Source organism: Staurois parvus, unplaced genomic scaffold (assembly GCF_062004578.1).
Source record: "Staurois parvus isolate SC_StPar_1 unplaced genomic scaffold, SC_StPar_1.0 ptg002801l, whole genome shotgun sequence".
Lineage (NCBI taxonomy): Eukaryota > Metazoa > Chordata > Amphibia > Anura > Ranidae > Staurois > Staurois parvus.
Genome location: NW_028320597.1, coordinates 120,804 through 143,331, shown reverse-complemented (window position 1 = coordinate 143,331; position 22,528 = coordinate 120,804). Strand labels below are relative to the sequence as shown.

Sequence of the window (22,528 nt, the reverse complement as noted above, 5' to 3'; positions counted from 1 at the left end):
AACTGTACTGGAACACATCAAAAATGCGAACACACGGAACGCACAAAAAAAACCCCACTGGAACGCACATGTCCCTATTTAAGTTGAAGAATAAGAGAGGGGAAAAAATGAACTGGAACGCACCAAAACACGTCAAAAACGCATCAACAAGGCACTGGAAAGCCCCAAAAACACGCATGCGGAAATGCAATCCCGGAACGCATCTGGACTGCGTTTCTATGGTGTGAAACGGTCCTCAGGCTAGGTTCACACCTGTGCCGTTTGTGTTTGATCCATTTTTGCAGTGCGTTTTGCATTTTTGCACATGCATTTTTGATGTGTTTTTGCCACGTTTTTGATGTGTTTTGCTTTTTATTTTCTTGTTGCAAAACACATAAAAAATGCAGCAAAAATGCAGCAAAAATACAACACATGCTTTCCTGCAGCATTTCCATTGAAGTCTATTGAACCAAAAATGCAACTTTTCGTGTTCAAAAAAGTCCCCGACCCTTTCCAAAAAACGCACCGGGCCCTTCCTGCCCAGTGCCATTAGTACAGTGTTGGCGCTTTTTATTAGCATTCATCACTGTATTGGTGTCACTGGGGATGTCAGTGACACCAAGTCAGTTCCCCCCCCCCCGGTGTCAGAATGCCTGCTGCAGTCCCTCTATGAGTCGCTGATCGCCGCCATTACTAGTAGAAAAAAAACAATCCCAGTATCTATACCGCCATTTGTAAATGCTATAAGTCGCTGATCTTCCCATTACTAGTAAAAAAAACCCCAAAAAAATCCCAGTATCTATATTGCCATTTGTATACGCTATAAGTTGCTGATCGCCGCAATTACTAGTATAAAAAAAAAAATTCCAGTATCTATAACGCCATTTGAACACATTATAAGTCACTGATCGCTGCCATTACTAGTATAAAAAAAAAAATCCCAATATCTATACCGCCATTTGTAAATGCTATAAGTCGCTGATCACCACCATTACTAGTATAATAAACAAACAATCCCAGTATCTATACCGCCATTTGTAAATGCTTTAAGTCGCTGATCACCACCATTACCAGTATAAAAAAAAACAATTCCAGTATCTATACCACCATCTGTAAATGCTATAAGTCGCTGATCATCGCCATTACTAGTATAAAAAAAAAACAATCCCAATATCTATACCTCCATTTTTAAATGCTATAAGTCGCTGATCTCCACCATTACTAGTAAAAAAAACGAAAAAAAAAATCCCAGTATCTATACCGCCATTTGTAAACGCTATAAGTCGCTGATCATCACCATTACTAGTATAAAAAAAAAAATCCCAGTATCTATACCACCATTTGTAAATGCTATAAGTCGCTGATCACCACCATTACTAGTATAATAAACAAACAATCCCAGTATCTATACCGCCATTTGTAAATGCTTTAAGTCGCTGATCACCACCATTACTAGTATAATAAACAAACAATCCCAGTATCTATACCGCCATTTGTAAATGCTTTAAGTCGCTGATCACCACCATTACCAGTATAAAAAAAAACAATTCCAGTATCTATACCACCATTTGTAAATGCTATAAGTCGCTGATCATCGCCATTACTAGTATAAAAAAAAAAAACAATCCCAATATCTATACCTCCATTTGTATACGCTATAAGTCGCTGATCGCCGCCATTACTTGTAAAAAAAAACAGAAAAAAAACAATCCCAGTATCTATACCGCCATTTGAAACACTATAAGCTGCTGATTGCCGCCATTACTAGTATAAAAAAAAATAAAACAAAAATCCCAGTATCTATACCACCATCTGAAAACAGTATAAGTCGCTGATCATCGCCATTACTAGATAAAAAAAAAATTCCAGTATCTATACCGCCATTTGTAGACACTATACCTTTCACGTAAACCAATTAATTTCCATGTATTGGGATTTTTTTTTTAGGGAAGACACGAAGCAGAATATATTTTGCCTCACATTTATGACGAAATTTGACTTTTTCAATTTTGTTACTGGACATGTTTTATAGCAAAAAGTCAAAAACATTTTTTTTCCCGTCAAAATTGTTGGTCTTCTTTTTTTATAGCGCAAAAAATTAAAAACACACAAGCCATCAAATACCGCCAAAAAGCTCAATTCGTGGGAAAAAAAAGGATATCAATGTCACTTGGGCGCAGTGTTGCATGACCGCACAATTGTCAGTTGAAGTAACGCAGCGCCGTAACGCAAAAAAAATGGCCTGATCAGGAAGGGGGGGAGGAATCCTCTGGAGGGCGAGGGGTTAAAAAATGATTCATACAAAATCTAAAAAAAGCCTCCAATATCCCAACGTATACAAAGTATAATACAAACATGAAAAAGAAAATGTTACATTGTTCTCTATTGGTGGTTTTTATCTCTTTGTTCTCGTATCGGGATCCCAAAGTGATAGCAAAATACCAAGCGGAGGCCCCCGACGTGACCCTCAGACTTTTCGGGTGTGGGGGTCATTCTGCTTTGTCTCGTCTGGTTTGCCGTCTCTCTGGGGGTCAGTGACGCCTTCTTTATTAGAAGGATTTCCCATGGCTGACTGCTCAGAGGGATTCCTGGACTGAACATCCTTATCCCGGGTGACTGTGAGATGGACGGCAACTGTATTTACCGATTGTAAACATTCCAGATTGGATATCTAATCCGTCCTCAGAGTGTCAGCAGCTTCATATTCATATGAGAATTATGCAGGCCATAGACGGGTCGAAAATCAGTCGATTTTTCGACCGAAAAAAAAAAATCGCCCGATTTTCGCACTGTTAGTGGGTTAATTGGTTGCCGTTTTCGGGGTTTTGGCACATTTTTTTTATCAGTAAAGTTGGAAAAATCGCAGCCAATTTTGACAATCGGCCGATTTTCCCGGAAATGATGGGCAAAGCGGCCGATCGTTTTACCGATAAAAAATCTGCGCATGAGCCGTGACCTGCAAGAAGAAGAAAAAGAAGAGAAGAAAAAGAAGAGAATAAGAAAAAGAAGAAAAAGAAGAAAAATAAGAAGAAAAAGAAGAAGAAGAAGAAGAAAAAGAAGAAGAATAAGAAGAAAAGAAAAAGAAGAAAAAAGAAAAAGAAGAAATAGAAGAAGAAAAAGAAAAAGAAGAGGAAGAAGAAGAAATAGAAGAAGAAGAAAAAGAAGAAAAGAAGAGGAAGAAGAAGAAGAAAAAGAAGAAAAGAAGAGGAAGAAGAAGAAGAAAAAGAAGAAGAAGAAAAAAAAGAAAAAGAAGAAAAAGAAGAAGAAGAAGACAAAGAAGTAGAAGAAAAAGAAGAAGAAGAAAAAGAAGAAGAAAAAGAAGAATTCCAGTCCGCTATTATATTTGACATGAAAAAGTCTTGCGGTTGCAACAATGTATCCATTTGTATCTGAATAAAAACATCTGTATCCGAAATGGATACAAATGGATACATTGTTGCAACCGCAAGACTTTTTCATGTCAAATATAATAGCGGAGCTCTCTGCAGGGACAGAAGTCATTAAATGCCAGCCGTAGACGGGACGAAAATTGGCTGATTTTTTTTAACCGTTGGTGGTAACATCATGGTGGTAACGGATTTTTCAGGTTTTTTTTTAAAAAACGGACGGTTTTCGACCCGTCTTTGGCCTGCATTAGGCTGGCCATACACTATACAATTTTTTGTCCAATTTCTGACCAATTTCTTTTAGATTTACCTTCAGTTATGTAGTGCCATGTCCTGGCTAATTGGATACAATTGAGAGTGTTGTTTAGGTTTGACCGCATATTATATGGTTTTTGGTAAATATAAAGAAAAATTTTCAAGAAAATTGTATAATGTGTGGCCGGCCTAAACCACTCGCCCTCCGGAGGATTCCCCTCCCCCCCCCCCCCCCTCCCTTCCTGACCAGGCCATTTTTTTGCATTACGGCGCTGCGTTACTTTAACTGACAATTGCACGGTCATGTGACGTTGCACCCAAATTAAATTTCCGTATTTTTTTTCCCCACAGATAAGGCTTTCTTTCGGTGGTACATCAGATAGTTAAAAACCACCAATGGGAAACAATGTAACATCTTTTTCATGTTTTTATTATATTTTGTATACGTTGGGATATTGGAGGCTTTTTTTAGATTTTGTATAAATAGTTTTTTAACCCCTCCAGAGGATTTCCCCCCCTTCCTGACCAGGCCATTTTATTTTTGCGTTATGACACAATTGCTCGGTCATGCGACGCTGCACCCAAATTAAATTTCCGTATTTTTTTCCTCACAGATAAATCTTTCTTTCGGTGGTATTTGATTGCCTGTGCGTTTTTTATTTTTTGCACTACAAACAAAAAAAAAAACACCAATTTTGAAAAAAAAAACCAATATTTTTGAATTTTTGCTATAAAACATGTCCTGAAAAAATGTTAAAAATCAAATTTTGTCATAAATTTAGGTCAAAATGTATTCTGCTTCGTATCTTTGCTAGAAACAAAATCCAAATTCGTGTAAATTAATTGGTTTAATTGGTTTGCGCGAAAGTTATAGCGTTTACAAATTTTTTTTATACTAGTAATGGCGGCAATCAGTGACTTATAGCGAGACTACGGCGGGCATTCTGACACCGGGGGGGGAACTGACTGTCACTGACATCCCCAGTGACACCAATACAGTGATCAATGCTAATAAAAAGCACTGACACTGTACTAATGGCACTGGGCAGGAAGGGGTTAACATGAGGGGTAATCAAAAGGTTAACTGTGTGGTGTGTGTGATTTACTAGGGAGACATGCTGTGTGGAGAGATACAAAGCAGCATGTCCTTGCTGGCAGGCGAGAGATCTGTGTTGTTTACACACAGATCTCTCCCCTCTCAACTGTGCTGACAATCACTGAGTCCCGGCCGGGAATCCCCAGCCGGGAATCCACCAGGCGGGTCCCGGTGATTGACATCCTGATCAGCCAATGGCAGTGCGGATAGGTCATGCGCACCCCCTACCCGGAAATGCACAACAAGTATATACAGTATATATATATATATATATATATACATGATTTTGCGTAGCCCTGCAGCAGTACGTCTACTAGAGGGCTGAGGCAATTTGCAGCTTATTTTACAATGGATTCGTTTGTCAGTGTAGAAGGTAGACGAATGCGATTCGTTCCAAATCAAAATTTGGACACAATTTTTCATTCTTCAGAGATTCGAATGTATCCAAATTTCCGAATGACAATAGTAAGGAATTTACACACATCCAAAATAGTGAAACCAAATTTCGTCCGACATTTGAATCAAGTTAGAATCGAATTCGAAAACAAATTTGCAATGTAAACATATTGCTGACAATTGCTGATTTCCTTCAAAGACAGTGTGTATTAGTGTTAGAATACAGCTGTCTTCTGAATTTTGAATAGAATAGAATAAAACAGACTAGAATATAAAATAATAGACTAAAAAAAGGAATAGAACAGACAAAAATAGAAAGAATATAACCGTCTTCCAAAATTAGAATTTTGAACAAAATAGAATAGAAAAGAATAAAATAGAAGAGAAAATAAAAGAATAGAATAGAAAGATTAGAATAGAAAATAAAAGACTAGAATAGAAAAGAATAGAGTAAAACAGAACAGGATAGAATAGAAAATAAAAGAATACAATAAAATAGAATAGAAAATAAAGGAATAGAATAGAAAACAATAGACATGAATAGAATTGAAAAGAATAGAGTAAAACATAACAGGATAGATTAGAAAATTAAAGTATAGAATACATTTGAATAGAAAATAAAGGAATAGAATAGAAAAGAAAAGAATAGAGTAAATTAGAATAGAATAGAGCAGAATACAATAGAAAGAATATAGCCATCTTCCAAAATTAGAATTTAAATAAAAAATTGCATAGAACAAAACAGAATAGAATAGAAAGGAATAGAATAGAAATGTCAGGACAGTCCAAATCCCCCCAAATGTCAGGACAGTCTAAATCCCCCCTCCCCCAAATAATGCCTGGAAAGTCCAAATCCCCCCAAATATTAGGTCAATACAAATCCCCCCCTCCCCCCAAATGTCAGGACAGTACAACCCCCCCCCCCCCCCAAATGTCAGAACAGTACAAATTCCCCCAAATGTCAGGATAGTACAAATCCCCCCAAATGTCAGGACAGTACGACCCCCCCCAAATGTCAGGACAGTACAAATCCCCCCAAATGTCAGGACAGTACAACCCCCCCCCCCCCCCCCAAATGTCAGAACAGTACAAATTCCCCCAAATGTCAGGATAGTACAAATCCCCCCAAATGTCAGGACAGTACGACCCCCCCAAATGTCAGGACAGTACAAATCCCCCCAAATGTCAGGACAGTACAACCCCCCCCCCCAAATGTCAGGACAGAACAAATCCCCACAAATGTCAGGACAGTACAAATCCCCCCCCCCAAATGTCAGGGACAGGGGCCGACTGACAACTCATGGGGCCCCCGAGCAATAGGGGATCATGGGGCCCCTATGTCTTTGCTCAAACTCAAAAAAGCCTATGAAAAAGGTACCAGGGGCATCTCATGGGGCCCCCTACTGACCCCGGGCCCTCGGGAAGTGCCTGAGTTTCCAAATGGTCAGTCCGCCCCTGGTCAAGACAGTACAAACCCCCCCCCCAAATGTCAGGACAGGACAAATCCCCCCAAATGACCCCTTTTTGGAAAGAAGCCAGCCTGTAGTATTTAGTAAGAGGCGTGGCAAATTTTTTGAAGTTGTAATTTTTTTGTCATTTTTTTTTGAAAATGAAGAAATTTAAGAAAATAAAATTCACATTTTTTTCACATACTGTCACTAATGCAGTACAGCGTCATCATATACCTGGCGTGACGGTGACCGTGCAAAACTTATATATACATACACCTGTATATCTATCCATTCAGTGGTATCCCACCCTTGGCGATTGCACGGACCGTCACTTGTAAGCGACTTTTTCCATGAATTCTCTTAGCAATTATTTTACAGGGTAGGTTGCCAGGTCTTTCCCAAACCCCCACCATGCAGGAGATCCCACATGACCAGGGATGAAACTAGGACAATGTAGACAGGAGCCAATGTCTTTGGAGTGTGGGAGGAAACTGGAGTACCCAGAGTAAACCCACACAAGCACAGGGAGAACATGCATACTCCATGCAGGAGGCGCTATGTTTGGGAATCAAAACCATGACCCAATTACTACAAAGCAGATATGCTAACCACTAAGCCACTGTACCGCCCACACCTGTATATATATATATATATATATATATAATTTATTTGTATTTTATTTTAATTATATACTTTATTACATTTATTTTTTTTTTCATGATTTTTTTTTATTAAACACAACATACCATAGTAACATTGTACTACTCTGTGATCAGTATTTTTTTAACACATTAATGAATTTCACTGCTATAGGCAAGCATTTAACTGAATGAAATCAATTAATTCAGTGGTTTTTTTTTTGTGATTAGCTGTGATTGGCCTAATCTGTACCATGTGATCATTTTGATCGATCACAGCTAACAACACAATTGTATACAATGGATGGCATGAAAGGAAGCCATCCAATGTTTACAATTGTCATGTGACCTGCTGTGATTGGTCACAGCGGTCACATGGTACTGGCAACAGGTCGGTACACAGATCGGTCATTGGCTGTGTCCTATGGTGAGAGATCTTGCCACAGCACACGTGCGCATGCAGGGATCCAGGAGGACATCATAGGATGAAAGTCACGCTTGGCTGTCATTCTCCTATATGCCGGGTGTCACTGGAAGGAAAACAATGCTCCTGCATTGGCAGTGTAACTGAAATTAAAAAATGTCCCAGCATTGGTGGTGTCACTGGAAGGACAAAACTTTCATGCACAAATATATCAGTGGCGAAGAAAAAAATAGACTTGTATGGGTGGTGTCACCAGAAAGAAAAATATCCCCGCATTGGTGGTGTCACTGGAAAGAAAAAAATGTCCCTGCATCAGTGGTGTCACTGAAAGGAGAAAAATGTACCAGCACCAGTGGTGTCACTCAAAGGGAAAAAAATGTGCCAGTATCTGTGATGTCACTAAAAGATAAAAATGTCCGTGTGGCTGTGATGTCACTAAAAGGAAAAAATGTCCCTTCATCGGTGGTGTCATTGGAAGGAGAAAATGCCCGTGTGTCGGTGGTGTGACAAGAAGGAGAAAGGTGACAGCGTTAGTGGTGTCACTGGACGGAATAAATGCCTGTGCATTGGTGGTATCAGTCTGAGGAGGGCGGCTTTGTCAGCGATATCAGTGGGATGAGGGGGGAGGGATCTGCCCTCTGTGGGGTACAATTAAAGGGACACACCTTGCTGTGAGGGCTGCCTATCTGCTGTCCGCCTCTTTCCTCAACTTCCTGCATTCCCAGCATGCTTTGCAGCTTCATTTCTAAGGACTACATATCCCATGGTACCTCACTGCCTGCAAGCGGTGAGTCCTGGACCGAGTCCGCCTCCTGAAACTCCTCCCCTCAGAAGGCGGGCTCTGTGAAATGTGCGACACAGCAGTTACTTACAGAGCGTAGTGATTCCGTGTCACAGAATTCCAGGAAGTAGATGTGTGGGGATCTTGAGCCCCGGTTTACACTGATGCGAGTTATGATGCGACTTGCAACACATAAAGTTGCCTGACAAGTGAAAGCATTTTAGTTTAATGGGTGCTGTCTAACCCCCCGGTTCACTTACAGTGAAGTCGCACGATTTCAAAATCAGGTGGCCTGATTGCACCTGAAATCGCACTTAGCCCCCAGCCACATCGAATGTGATTTGGCATGCGATTTGCATGCCAGGCGAATTGCAAATCGTATGCCAAGTCGCACCCTATTGTGCTATTACACCCCGGTCACATCAAAGTCGATTTTTAAATCGTGCGACTTACAGTGAAGTTGGACGATTTCAAAATCAGTTGACCTGCGATTTCCTTGCGACTTGCAAGACATCTGACACAGAGGTCTATGCAAATCGCAACAAAAGTAGTGCATGCGCAACCTTAGAAATCAGAGCGGTTCTGACCAAGGCGGAACCGCACCAATATGACCGCTGTAATTGCGAGAGAATAGAGTCCGACTTGGCATGCGATTTGCAATTCACATGGCATGCAAATCGCATGCGAAGTTGTACCCAGTGTGACCGGGGTCTTAGTCCAGGTTGCATGCACTACTTCAGAAATCGGTGCTGCACCGACCAAGTCAAAACCGCACTGATATGACTCCTCTAAGCCCCCGGTCACATTAGGTGTGATTTGACATGCGATTTGCAAATCATATGCCAAGTCGCACCCTATTGTCCGCTATCAGAGCTGCACAGATTTCTAAAGTAGTACATGCGCTACTTTTGTTGCGATTTGCATAGATATCTGTGTCAGATGTCTTTCAAATCACAAAGAAATCGCAGGTCACCTGATTTTGAAATTGTCCGACTTCACTGTAAGTCGCATGATTTAAAAATCGGCTTTGATGTAAACGGGGTGTAATAGCACAATAGGGTGCGACTTGGCATATGATTTGCAAGTCGCCTGGCATCCAAATCGCATGCCAAATCACATTCGATGTGACCGGGGGCTAAGTGCGATTTCAGGTGCAATTTTGGAATTGAAATCGCATCTAATAAATGTGAATGTCAGTTTTAACACGTGGGATTTGCAGCAGTAGTTCTTGTGTGACTTTTTCTGCACTTTTGTTGCAATTTCACATAAATAGAATATAATGGAAATCACACTGCAATTTGCAAGAAATTGTTGAAAAAAATCTTCACAAGTCGCAATAAAGTCGCAATCGCACGATTTTAAATTGCAGCCGTGTGACCGGTGCAGGGGCGGACTGACAACTCATGGGGCCCCTGGGCAATAGGGGATCATGGGGCCCCTGTGTCCTCACCCAATCTCAAAAAAGCCTATGAAAAATGTACCAGGGGCATCTCATGGGGCCCCCAACTGACCCCGGGCCCTCGGGGCAGTGCCCGAGTTTCCAAATGGTCAGTCCGCCCCTGGACCGGGGTGTAAAACAGTGTGCATGGAAACATAGTATAACACGATTTAGTTACATAGTTAGTCTGGCTGAAAAAAAGACAAACGTCCATCCAGTTCAACCAATAAAAAAAAAATAAAAAAGTTATAATCCTACACCCACAGTTGATCCAGAGGAAGGCAAAAAAAACCCCAGAATAGAATAAAACAGAAAGAATATAAACATCTTCTGAGATTCGAATTTCAAATAGAAAAAATTTGAATAGAATAGAAAAGAATATAACTTTCTACCAAATTTGGAAGTTGAATAAAATAAATAAGAATATAGTTTAAAAGAATAGAACAGAAAAAAACAATAGAATAGAATTCAATAGAATAGTTACATAGTTAGTCTGACTGAAAAAAGACAAAAGTCCATTCAGGCTGTTGTGAATGGCCCTGTACCATGTGATCGCTGTGATCATTCACAGATTTCACACGTAGTAAGCAATGGTGTCGGGAAGTGACATCTTGCTTACTACTCTTCATGTGATCAATGATTGGCCAAACAGTGATCACATGATCGGGACATCACACAGAGGTCCCGTACAACGATAGTAGCACCGGATCACAGTGCTATTCACTCTCAGGTAGTGCGCACAAGCAGGGAGCGGGGAGGACGTTTATAAATGGCCATCCGCCCCTTCACTGCTCTCGTCCGGCCGTTTAAATACATGGGCCGGACAGGAAGTGGTTAATGGGGAGCGGGGGACAAAGCAGTGAAGCCGAACTTCCCCTTTTGGGTGGAACTCCGCTTTAACATGTGTGATTTGCTGCAGTGCGATTTCAGAAGTAGTTCTTGCGTTACTTTTTCTGCAGTTTGTTGCGATTTCACATACATAGATTACAATAGAAATCGCACTGCAAAACGCAAGAATTCGTTGGGAAATCTTCTCTCCCCGGTGCCAGCATCTTCAATGTGGGCACCCGGATGTGACAGCTTGCGGCTTCACAGCCGGGTGCCCACTGCGCATGCGCAAGAAGCGCTGCGCTTTGTGAATGGCCCCGTAGTCTTCTGTGACCTGTCACGTGCCCCAGAAGACTACGGGGAGGGAGGGGGGAAGACAACTTCCGCTTCCGATCGCCTACCGGACGTGGGAGGGGGAACTTGTCAAATACGGGTACCCGCTCCCCAAAAGTGCCAATCCTTAATGGGGAACGGGGGGTAAAGACGTAAAGCGGAACTTCCCCTTTTGTGTGGAGCTCCGCTTGGATACAAAAAAAAAAGGTGACTGGAATACTAGGCAAAGGGAAGCGGCAGTCACAGGACACACGTGACACATGTATGAAACACAAGGAAGTTACATGAAGTCAGTACAAAATATCTTCCTAAATGTCAAATATTGAATGAAAATAGTATCAAAAGTCACACAAATACATAACCCCTCACCCTCCAGGAACATTTACCCCGCTCCTTGACCTGGCCGGTTTTTAATTTTTTTTTGCTGTACGGCGCTGCGCTACTTTGACAGTTGCACGGTCATGCGACGCCGTACCCAAATGAAATTTTTACCATTTTGTTCACAGAAATAGAGCTTTCTTTTGCTTGTATATAATCACCTCTGGGGGGTAGGTCATTTTTTTGTGCTGCAAATGATAAAAGGCCGTTCCTTTAAAAACAAAAACAAAAAAAATAACACTATGTTTTTTACTTTTTACTATAAAACACATCCAATAAAATAAATAAATGATAAAATAAATTCAGGCCAAAATGTATCCCGCTACATGTCTTCGGTAACAAAACAAAACAAAAATCCCAATATGTGTAAATTAATTGCTTTACGTGAAAGTTACAGCGTCTGCAAATGGAGGAATAGAAACTGGAATTTATATATTTATACCAGGAATGGCGGCGATCAGCGAGACTGCGGGACTCTGATAGTACGTCGGGCAATCTGACACTAACTGACACTGGGGGGGAACTGACTGTCACTGACATCCCTAGTGACACCAATACAGTGATCAGTGCTAATTAAAAGCACTGACACTGTACTACTAGCACTGGGCAGGAAGGGGTTAACATCTGGGGAGATCAAAGGGTTAACTGTGTGTTAGGGAGTGATTTGTCGGTGTGCTGTGCGCGTCGTACTCGGGGATGTGCTGCGCGCGTCGCACTCGGGGAGGTGCTGTGCGCGTCTCACTCGGGGAGTTGCTGTGCGCGTCGTACTCGGGGAGGTGCTGCGCGCGTCGTACTCGGGGATGTGCTGCGCGCGTCGCACTCGGGGAGGTGCTGTGCGCGTCTCACTCGGGGAGTTGCTGTGCGCGTCGTACTCGGGGAGGTGCTGTGCGCGTCGTACTCGGGGATGTGCTGTGAGCGTCGTACTCGGGGAGGTGCTGTGCGCGTCGTACTCGGGGAGGTGCTGTGCGCGTCGTACTCGGGGATGTGCTGTGAGCGTCGTACTCGGGGAGGTGCTGCGCGCGTCGTACTCGGGGATGTGCTGCGCGCGTCGTACTCGGGGAGGTGCTGCGCGCGTCGTACTCGGGGATGTGCTGCGCGCGTCGTACTCGGGGATGTGCTGCGCGCGTCGTACTCGGGGATGTGCTGCGCGCGTCGTACTCGAGGATGTGCTGTGCGCGTCGTACTCGGGGATGTGCTGTGCGCGTCGTACTCGGGGATGTGCTGTGCGCGTCGTACTCGGGGATGTGCTGTGCGCGTCGCACTCGGGGAGGTGCTGTGCGCGTCTCACTCGGGGAGTTGCTGTGCGCGTCGTACTCGGGGAGGTGCTGTGCGCGTCGTACTCGGGGATGTGCTGTGAGCGTCGTACTCGGGGAGGTGCTGTGCGCGTCGTACTCGGGGAGGTGCTGTGCGCGTCGTACTCGGGGATGTGCTGTGAGCGTCGTACTCGGGGAGGTGCTGTGCGCGTCGTACTCGGGGATGTGCTGTGCGCGTCGTACTCGGGGAGGTGCTGCGCGCGTCGTACTCGGGGATGTGCTGCGCGCGTCGTACTCGGGGATGTGCTGCGCGCGTCGTACTCGGGGATGTGCTGCGCGCGTCGTACTCGGGGATGTGCTGTGCGCGTCGTACTCGGGGATGTGCTGTGCGCGTCGTACTCGGGGAGGTGCTGTGCGCGTCGTACTCGGGGATGTGCTGTGCGCGTCGTACTCGGGGATGTGCTGTGCGCGTCGTACTCGGGGATGTGCTGTGTGCGTCGTACTCGGGGATGTGCTGTGCGCGTCGTACTCGGGGATGTGCTGTGCGCGTCGTACTCGGGGATGTGCTGTGTGCGTCGTACTCGGGGATGTGCTGTGCGCGTCGTACTCGGGGATGTGCTGTGTGCGTCGTACTCGGGGATGTGCTGTGTGTGTTGTACTCGGGGATGTGCTGTGTGAAAAGCAGATGAAAAACTGATGTGAACGAATATACGGTCTGTTTTTGAATTGGCAAATATTGTAAACTGATGAAAAGCGGATGTAAACTGATGTAAATGGACGATAAACGGATGTAAACAGATGAAAAATGAATGCAAATGGACACAAATCTGATGTAAACGGATGTAGAGGGATGAAAATCGTATGTAAACGGATGAAAAATTGATGTAAAGGGATGAAAACCGGAAAACCGTATGTAAACGGATGAAAAATGGATGTAAAGGGATGAAAAATGGATGTAAAGGGATGAAAAACTGATGAAAAATGGATGTAAATGGACATATGGTCTTTTTTCTTGCATTGGCAAAGGATGTAAAAAATCAAAAGCAAAAAAAACGTTTATAATAACGTGTGTAAAAAAAAATCAAATTAAATTTTAAATAAAAAATGTAAGTGGTTTAAAAAAAAGAAAAGAAAAAAAAAAAATAAAAAAAAAATGTTTTGGCTGTTAGTAAATTTGGAGCAAAAAAATTAAGTTGCAAACAGAAAAGGAGGCGGTTTCCGGACACAGAACAGGCAAAATGAGGTGATTGAGGAGCTGATTGCACAAGCGCCCGGCTAGCTCAGTCGGTAGAGCATGAGACTCTTAATCTCAGGGTCGTGGGTTCGAGCCCCACGTTGGGCGAATGTGATTTTTAATTTTTTAATTTTGATTACTATAAAGATCGTTCGCAGACACGTCCTAACACAACCGATCGATCTATATATACTATTTATGACGGTAGAATCGTATTATCGATCTGTATGTAACGTGACAGCAGTACTACACTCACTTCACTGTCAGATCTCCATCCATCCCCCATCACACACTATTCCCGCACACATACAACCTTTGTTACATTGTATATGAAGATTCATTCATTCATTTTGATACAAGGAATCCAACAAAAATACATTGTATCCGCAGTAGGCGAGAAGGGGGCGGACCCTGAGGGCAGGTAACACCTCCTCAGGCACACCCCCTTCCCCAGAAGCCGCTGAGATTCTGCAGATGGCTGAGTGGGCGGTAACGCTCCCTTATCAGACATTGGGAAAGGGGGAGTGTCTGTTGATTGTTACCGCCTCTCTTTAGTTTCTGGGGAAAGGGGGAGTGTCCACGCTCCACATACCAGACACTCCCCCTTTCCCCAGAAACTAGAGAAGAGGGGTGGTAACACTTATCAGACACTCCCCCTTTCCCCAGAAACTAGAGAAGAGGGGTGGTAACACTCATCAGACACTCCCCCTTTCCCCAGAAACTAGAGAAGAGGGGTGGTAACACTCATCAGACACTCCCCTTTTCGCCAGAAACTAAAGAGGGGTGGTAACAATCATCAGACACTCCCCCTTTCCCATTTGCTGCTCGTATGCTCAGAGGTGATCCTCTATCAGATACGCCCCCTTTCCCCAAAAGCGCGCGGAACCTCTACGCAAGCTCAGGAAGTGAAGGGGCGGTAACTCCTATCAGACACGCCCCCTTCTCCTAGAATCGGGTAGAGGTTTAGCGCATGCTCAGAGAGGTAGGGGGGAATACGGTAAACCCTTCTCTATCACAAACGCCCCCTTCCCTAGAAGCGCGCGGAGTTTCGGCGCATGCTCAGAGAGGTGAAGACTTCCCCTTCCAAAGAAACGAGAGAGAAGGGGTGGTAACCCATTTCTATATCAGACACGCCCCCCTTTCACTAGTTTGTGAGGAACTTTAGAGCGTGTTCAGAGAGATGAAGGGGCGGTTACGGGGCGTCCATAGAATCGTGCGGAGGTTTGACGCATGCTTAGAGAGGTGAGGGGGCGGTAACACCTTCTCTATCACACACACGCCCCCCCTTCCCTAGAAGCGCGCGGAGGTTTAGCGCATGCTCGTAGAGGTGAGGGGGGGTGGTATCCCTTCCTCTATCTGACACACCCCCTTTCCCAGAATCCACTCGGAGGTTCTGCGCATGCTCAGAGAGGTGAGGGGAAGGAGAATAGAGGTGCGCTCTGCGCGTGCGCGGAGGGCGCCGTGACGTGCGGGCCCGCGCGGTGTGTAGATGCGGCGGAGCCGTTCCCGGTAGCCGCGTATGTTATAAATGGCGCCGAAGCAGGACCCAAGGCCTAAGTTCCAGGAGGGTAAGAGAACGGCCGCGGGGAGGACGCGGGCTCGGCCTTGTCTCTCCTCAGTGGGGGCGGCGGGGCTCGGGTGTACGCAGGGTCCGCTGGCAGCGGGTGTTTTGTAAGTCCAGGTCTCCTCACGTGAGCCCCAGGGCAGGTGGGGGTGGGGTAGTTGCCTTCCTTAAAGGGTTATTCCGCCTTTACCCCGGACCTGCCCTTGTACTCCTGATCGATAATCAATACCCTCCCCCTCCAGAAGGCTGCCCGAAAAACTCCCAGGGATGAGATTCCCTGGATTACGCTGTTGCTAGGGTGTTACTATGGCACACCAGCCATTCTTTCTTGCCTCCTTATCACATGAGGCCCGCTCCCTCCTATTCAAACACAGCACATGGGTTCTCTGCCCTGTAGCCATGGTGATGAGCTCAGGGTGAATGGCGCACAGTGTATGTGTGCGGCAGAATCTGAGTGCAGTATTGGAATGTTGGAGGCGAGCATCTGCTGCTGGAGCGCCATAGCAACGCCCTAGTAACAGGACGGGAGAACACTCAATGCCGTGACAACAGTGTAGATGGCTACTTCACATGTGCGGCATTTTAGTCTGAAGGAAAGCGTGTTCTTCTGATGGCGGGGGCAGGCATCAATGGCTTGAGCACCATAGCAACGTCCTAGCAACAGGACGGGAGAACACTCAATGCCGTGACAACAGTGTAGATAGCATACTTCACATGTGCGGCATTTTAGTCTGAAGAAAAGCGTGCTCTTCTGATGGCGGGGGCAGGCATCAACGGCTTGAGCACCATAGCAACGTCCTAGCAACAGGATGGGGGATGCTCAATGCCATGAGAACAATGTAGGTAGCACAGTGCACATGTGTGGCATTTGAATCTGAAAGAAAGTGGTCTTCTGATGGTCACGGTGGGCGTCAAGGGCTTGAGCAGCATAGCAACGTCTTAGTAACAGGACGGGTGAACGCTCAATGCCGTGACAACAGTGTAGATGGCATACTTCAGGTGTGGCATTTGGTTCTGAAGTAAAGCGTGCTCTTCTGATGGCCAGGGTGGGCATCAACCGCTTGAGCACCATAGCAATGTCCTAGCAACGGGACGGGGGAACGTTTAATGCCATGACAACAGTGTAGATAGCATACGTCACGTGTGCGCCATTTTAGTCTGAAGGAATGCGTGCTCTTCTGATGGCCGGGGTGGGTGTCCACGGCCTGAGCACCATAGCAACGTCTTAGCAACAGGATGGGGGGGGGGGGTAGTGCTCAGTGCCATGAGAACAACGTAGGTAGCACAGTGCACATGTGTGGCATTTGATTCTGAAGGAAAGCGTGCTCTTGTGATGGCCGGGGTGGGCATCAACGGCTTGAGCAGCATAGCAACGTCCTAGCAACAGGACGGGGAGCGCTCAATGCCATGAGAACATTGTAGGTAGCACACTGCACATGTGCGGCATTTGAGTCTGAAGGAAAGTGTGCTCTTCTGATGGCAGGGAAGGGCATCCACTTCTGGAGCACCATAGCAATGTCCTAGCAACCAGATGGGGGAACGCTCCATGCCGTGACAATAGTGTAGATAGCACACTGCACATGTGCGGCATTTGAGTCTGAAGGAAAGTGTGTTCTGATGGCAGGGACGGGCATCAACGGCTTGAGCACCATATCAACGTCCTAGCAACAAGACAGGGCAACGATTAATGCCATGACAACAGCGTAGGTCGCACACATTTGAGGCATAAGGATAGAGTGCTCTTCTGATGGTGGAGGCGGGCATCAGTTGCTTGAGCACCATAGACACGTCTTGGCAACAGGACGGGGGAGCACCGTGATTTTTCAGGCAGGCTTCTGGAACTCCAGCCATCGATGCTCACCTCTGCGATCAAGAGCGCAGCTTCCAGAAGCCTGCCTGAAAAACTCCCACAGCTGAGGTTTCCTAGGCTGCCCCGTTGCTAGGACGTTACTATGCTGCCCCAGCCATTGTTTCTCTCCTCCTCCAACGTATGAGGCCCATTCCCTCCGATTCAAACACTGCACATGCATTCTCTTCCCCTGTAGCCATGGTGATGAGAACCCTAGCAACAGGGAAATGTCGGCAGTGGGGCGTTTTCGGGTAGGCTTCTGGACATTCAGCCATCATAAGAATGCACCTACAGAAGCTTGCCTGAAAAAAATCCCACACCCAGTGTTCCCCCATCCTGTTGCTAGGATGTTGCTATGGGCCTCAAGTTGTAGGTGCTTGCCTCCACCATGAGAAGAGCACGCTGTTCTTCAGACTCAAATGGCACACATGTGCAGGGTGCCATCTATGCTGTTGTCACGGTATTGAGCTCAGTGCCTTGGCAACGGGGGAGAGAGTGCACTCTTGGGAGGGTGGAGGTAAGTCTTCACAATCCGAGCTCCAGAACCCCGTAGCTGGCATTCCCCTGTCCTGTTGCTAGGTCGTTGCTATGGTGTGCCAGCCATTGATGCTCACCTCCACAACTGCAAGGGTACACTCCCTCAGATTCAAACACTACACACTCTCTCTCCCAGGTTGCCATGGTGTTGAGCAGAGCACTGAGTTTCATAGCAACGTCCTAGTAACAGGATGGGGGAATGCCAGCTATGGGATTTCTGTGGTCGGGCTTCAGGACCTCCAGCCGCTGATGCTCGTCACCACCATCAGAAGAGCGCTCTCTGATTCAAACACCGCGAATGCACTCGCTCCCATTTCTAGGGTGCTGTGTTCCTCACCATGACAACAGGGTAGATGTGAATCAGAGAGCGATGGTGGTCATCAGTGACTGGAGCTCCAGAAGTCTACCCCCCCAAAAAAAAACCCCATGGCCGCCATTCCCATCCTGTTGCTAGGACTGTCTCTATGGCACGCCAGCCATTGATGCTCCCCTCCGCAGTCACAAAATGCACTCCTTCAAATTAGACACAGCACAAAAAACTTCCATGTTGCCATGGTGGTGAGCTCAGCACCATGGCAAAGGGGATGGTGCACTGCACATTTGCACCGTTTGAATCAGAGAGGGTGTCCTCTTTTGTTGGAGGCGGGCATGAACGACTGGTGTGTCCTAGCAACAGGACGGGAACGTTGGCTGTGAGTTTTTCAGGCAGGCTTCTGGAGCTCCAGCTCTTGATGCTCACTGCCACCATCGCAGGAGCACACACACTACACCGCACGTGCACGGTACGCTATCTACCTTGTTGTCAAGAGCGCAGTGTCAAAGGAACAGCACAGCGTACGTTCGCGGTATTTGAATCTGAGAGCGTGCGTTCTTGTGATGGTGGAGGCAAGCATCAACGGCTGGAGCGCCATAGCAATGTCCTAGCAACAAATATGGGGGGGGGGGAGCATCTACTATGGGAGTTCTTCAGGCAGGCTTCTGGCACTCCAGCCATTGATGGCTCCATACCGCCATTATCGCATGAGCACACACTACACCGCACGTGCACGGTGGACTTTGTACCTTTTTGACAAGAGCGCAGTGCCAAAGAAACAGGAGAGCGTGCGTTCGCGGTATTTGAATCTGAGAGAGTGCGTTCTTGTGATGGCGGAGGCAAGTATCAATGGCTGGAGCGCCGCCATGGCAATGTCCTAGCAACAAATTGGGGGGGGAGCATCTACTATGGGAGTTCTTCAGGCAGGCTTCTGGAGCTCCAGCCATTGATGGCTCCATACTGCCACCATCAGACAGCATGCGGTCTCTTGGATTCAAATACCGCACGTGCCCTGTTTCCTGGCAACGGGAGGGCGTGCTTTCGCAGTGCTTGAATTGGGGAAGATGCACTTTTCTGATGGTTGAGGTGAGAATCAACGGCTGGAGCTCCAGGTGCCTGTTGGACAAAACCCCCATAGCGAACATTCCCCGTTCCTGTGGCTGTGGTGATAAAGCAGTTCATGCTCGCCTCCACCTTCACCACATGCGATTCGGACGGAAATCGCACATGCCCGGTGCACTAACTACCCTGTTTTGTGGAAACGGGAGAGAGCGTGCATTTGCAGTGCTTGAACTGGATGCGCTTTTGTGATGGTGGAGGTGACTTGTCAATGGCTGGAGCTCCAGGTGCCTGTTGGAAAAACTCCCATAGCTAACGGTCCTCCGACTTGTTACTAGGACGTTGCTATGGTGCTTCAGCTGTTGATGCTCGCCTCTGCCATCACAGGAGCGCATTCCTTCAGATTCATACACTACACGTGCACTCCTTCCCCTGTTGCAGTGGTGCTGAGTTCAGCAATGGAGTAGATGGTGCACTGCCCATGTGTGGCTGTTGTGATGGCGGAGGCGGGCATCAACGGCTGGAGCTCCATAGCAACATGCTAGCAACAGGACGGGAATGCTGGCTATGGGGGGGCTTTCAAACAGTACCAACAAAGGGAAACGGCTGGAGCTCCATAGCAACATGCTAGCAACAGGTCAGGGGGAATGCTGGCTATGGGGGGGTTCAAACTGTACAAAGGGCAACTGCCCCAACCGATATCTGGCCTTTGCAGCAAGGAGCTCATGAAGCCCAAGCCGCGGCTGCCGGTGCCCGCTGGAGGAACCCGTCATGCAGGTAGGTTTCCTGTGTGAACTCAGGCTCAGTGTCACTATGACCAGCCGATGTCCACACAGGAGCTTTTAATTCAGACAGGAATCGCATTCCTATTCAAATCGCATGCTGCTATTCAATCCCAAGCTGCTCAGATCGCTCCGGCAAAGGTATCGGTACTAGGGGACGGTGAGTACTTGACCGAAAGTTCCGGCACTCGTACCCGCCGGTAAAAAAGATATCAGTGCATTCCTGGTGTTTGAATCAGAGGGAGCGCGCTCTTGTGGCGGTGGCTGGAGCCCGACCGAAAAACTCCGACAGCTGGCATTGTCCCTTCTTGTTGCTAGGACGTTGCTATTACGCTACGGCCATTGATGCCTATCTGTGCCATCACAAGAGCGCGCACGCCATCAGATTCAGACACTGCACATACACTCCCATTTTGCCATGGTGCTAGAGCAGGGGTGGCCCTCCAGCTGTTGGTGAACTACAAGTCCCATCATGCCTCTGCCTTTGGGAGTCATGCTTGTAACTCAGTTTTGCAATGCCTCATGGGACTTGTAGTTCTACAACAGCTGGAGGGCCACAGTTGCCCACCCCTGTGCTAGAGGGTTAGTTCACCTTTCCAAAAAACAAAAAAAAAGCTGCCTATGCAGTTAAGAGAAGCTTTTAGATTAAAAAAAAAAAAAGGGCAGCTCTGACTAAAGAGGTGTACGCCATTTTTTTTTAACCTGCCAAAGCCTTGGTGAAACATTTGCAAAGATGGCAGGCCCCCTGTCCCGCCTTGTTGCTATGACTCTCCCAGCCATTACTGCCCACCATCGGCAGAGCAAGCTCTCTCTCCAGCTCAGATTGCTGCAGGTGCATTCTTCATTTTCTCCTCCATCACTGCAGCCACGAGCGTGCAGGAGCGGCAGAGGGGGGTTTGATTTGGAGAGCATGCTCCTGTGATGATGGGGGTGAGCAGTAATGGCTGGGAGCATCCTAGCGATTCCCTAACAACCAGGCCAGATGTGGGTGGGGAACACCAACCCTGGGAGATTTTCAGTCCGGCTTCAGGAGGGGTGTGAATAGCCTACACCTATAACAAGGGCATTGTGCAAATTTGAACTTTTTTTTTATTTTTTTTTTTTTATTTATGCCATTTTTTTTTTTTAACCTCCCAAAGCCTTGGTGAAAAATTTGCAAAGATGGCAGGCCCCCTGTCCCGCCTTGTTGCTATGACTCTCCCAGCCATTACTGGACAACATCAGTAGAGCAAGTTCTCTCTCCAGCTCAGATTGCTGCCGGTGCATTCTTCATTTTCCACGAGCGTGCAGGCGCAGCAGAGGGGGTTTGATTTGGAGAGCATGCTCCTGTGATGATGGGGGCGACCAGTAATGGCTGGGAGCATCCTAGCGATGCCCTAACAACCAGGCCAGATGTGGGTGGGGAACACAAACCCTGGGAGATTTTCAGTCCGGCTTCAGGAGGGGTGTGAATAGCCTACACCTATAACAAGGGTATTATGCAGATTTGAACTATGGGGAAAGAATTCTACCTGACATTGGTGCCCCCCCCCCCCCCATACTGCAAGGGTTAAATGCTGATTTAGGTCTAAGGGACCGTGAAAATCAGTCTTGCTTACCTGAACCTCTGCTCCCGCAGGCTCCCTCTGCACTGGTGGACCTGTCCTTCCAGCCACTTCTATGCTCTGGTGGTCGGATGCCCTCTGACATCAAGAACAATGCAGAGCCCTGGATTGGATGTGAGGGCCCCCGAGGGCCAGTCCACTGCTGGAGCATAGGGGAGTGCCAGGGGGAGCAGGAGATTGGGTGAGTGATGTGCGGCGAGCTGTGGTAAAATGCCGCATGTCTGAATGTTTTTAGGCAGCGTGCTGCACCACACTGCGGTGATGTGACGTGACTGAAGTGTCACTATGGGGGAGATTTACTAAACCTGGTGCAGCCGTGCATGGCGGCCAATCGGCTTCTAAACTCAGCTTGTTCAATTAAGCTTTGGCAATAAAACCAGGAAGCTGATTGGTTTCTATGCAGAGCCGCACCAGATTGTGCGCTCTCCGGCTTTAGTCACCAGTCCCATCGCCGTGCTTTAAAATTGCGCGATTTGTGTGCGATTTCTGAAGACTTTATTGCTACTTGTAAAGATTTTCAACAGCTTGTTGCAATTTGCAGAGCGATTTCCATTCTATTGTATGGATGTGAAATTGCAACAAAACTGCAGAAAAAGTCACGCAAGAACTACTTTAGAAATCGCGCCGCAGCAAATCGCACGTTAAGCCCCTGGCTCGCACCGCTGCGATTTGGGAATTGAAATTGGATCTAATGAATGTGAATGTCTTAAAGCTGAGTTTCAGCTGAAGAAAAAAGTCAGCAGCTACAAAAACCGTAGCTGCTGACTTTTAAAATGCAGCCACTTACCTGTCCCTCGGTCCAGCAGTGTCCTCACCACGGATGGTTTCACCGGCCGTCTTCTCTCCCCGACGCCGACATCTTTAGTGTGGGCACCCGGCTGTGAGAGCTTGCGGCTTCACAGCCGGGTACCCACTGCGCATGCGTGAGAAGCGCTGTGCTTTGTGAATGG

At 46.7% G+C, this 22,528-nt stretch overlaps 1 protein-coding gene and 1 non-coding gene across 3 annotated transcripts in view; both read left to right on the top strand.

Annotated features, from left to right (window-relative positions):
• The first annotated feature begins 13,905 nt into the window (after positions 1-13,905).
• Positions 13,906-13,978, top strand: TRNAK-CUU (transfer RNA lysine (anticodon CUU)). The gene has a single exon. It is a non-coding gene; the product is annotated as a tRNA-Lys (tRNA).
• Positions 13,979-15,297: 1,319 nt separating this feature from the next.
• The window catches only part of MORF4L1 (mortality factor 4 like 1), an 82,520-nt gene continuing 75,289 nt past the window's right edge, over positions 15,298-22,528 (top strand). For both annotated transcript variants that reach the window (XM_089666723.1, XM_089666722.1), the window contains exon 1: positions 15,298-15,438. In XM_089666723.1, the coding sequence (XP_089522849.1) occupies positions 15,399-15,438 (40 nt within the window). In that variant the 5' untranslated portion in view covers positions 15,298-15,398. The remainder of the gene's footprint in view (positions 15,439-22,528) is intronic.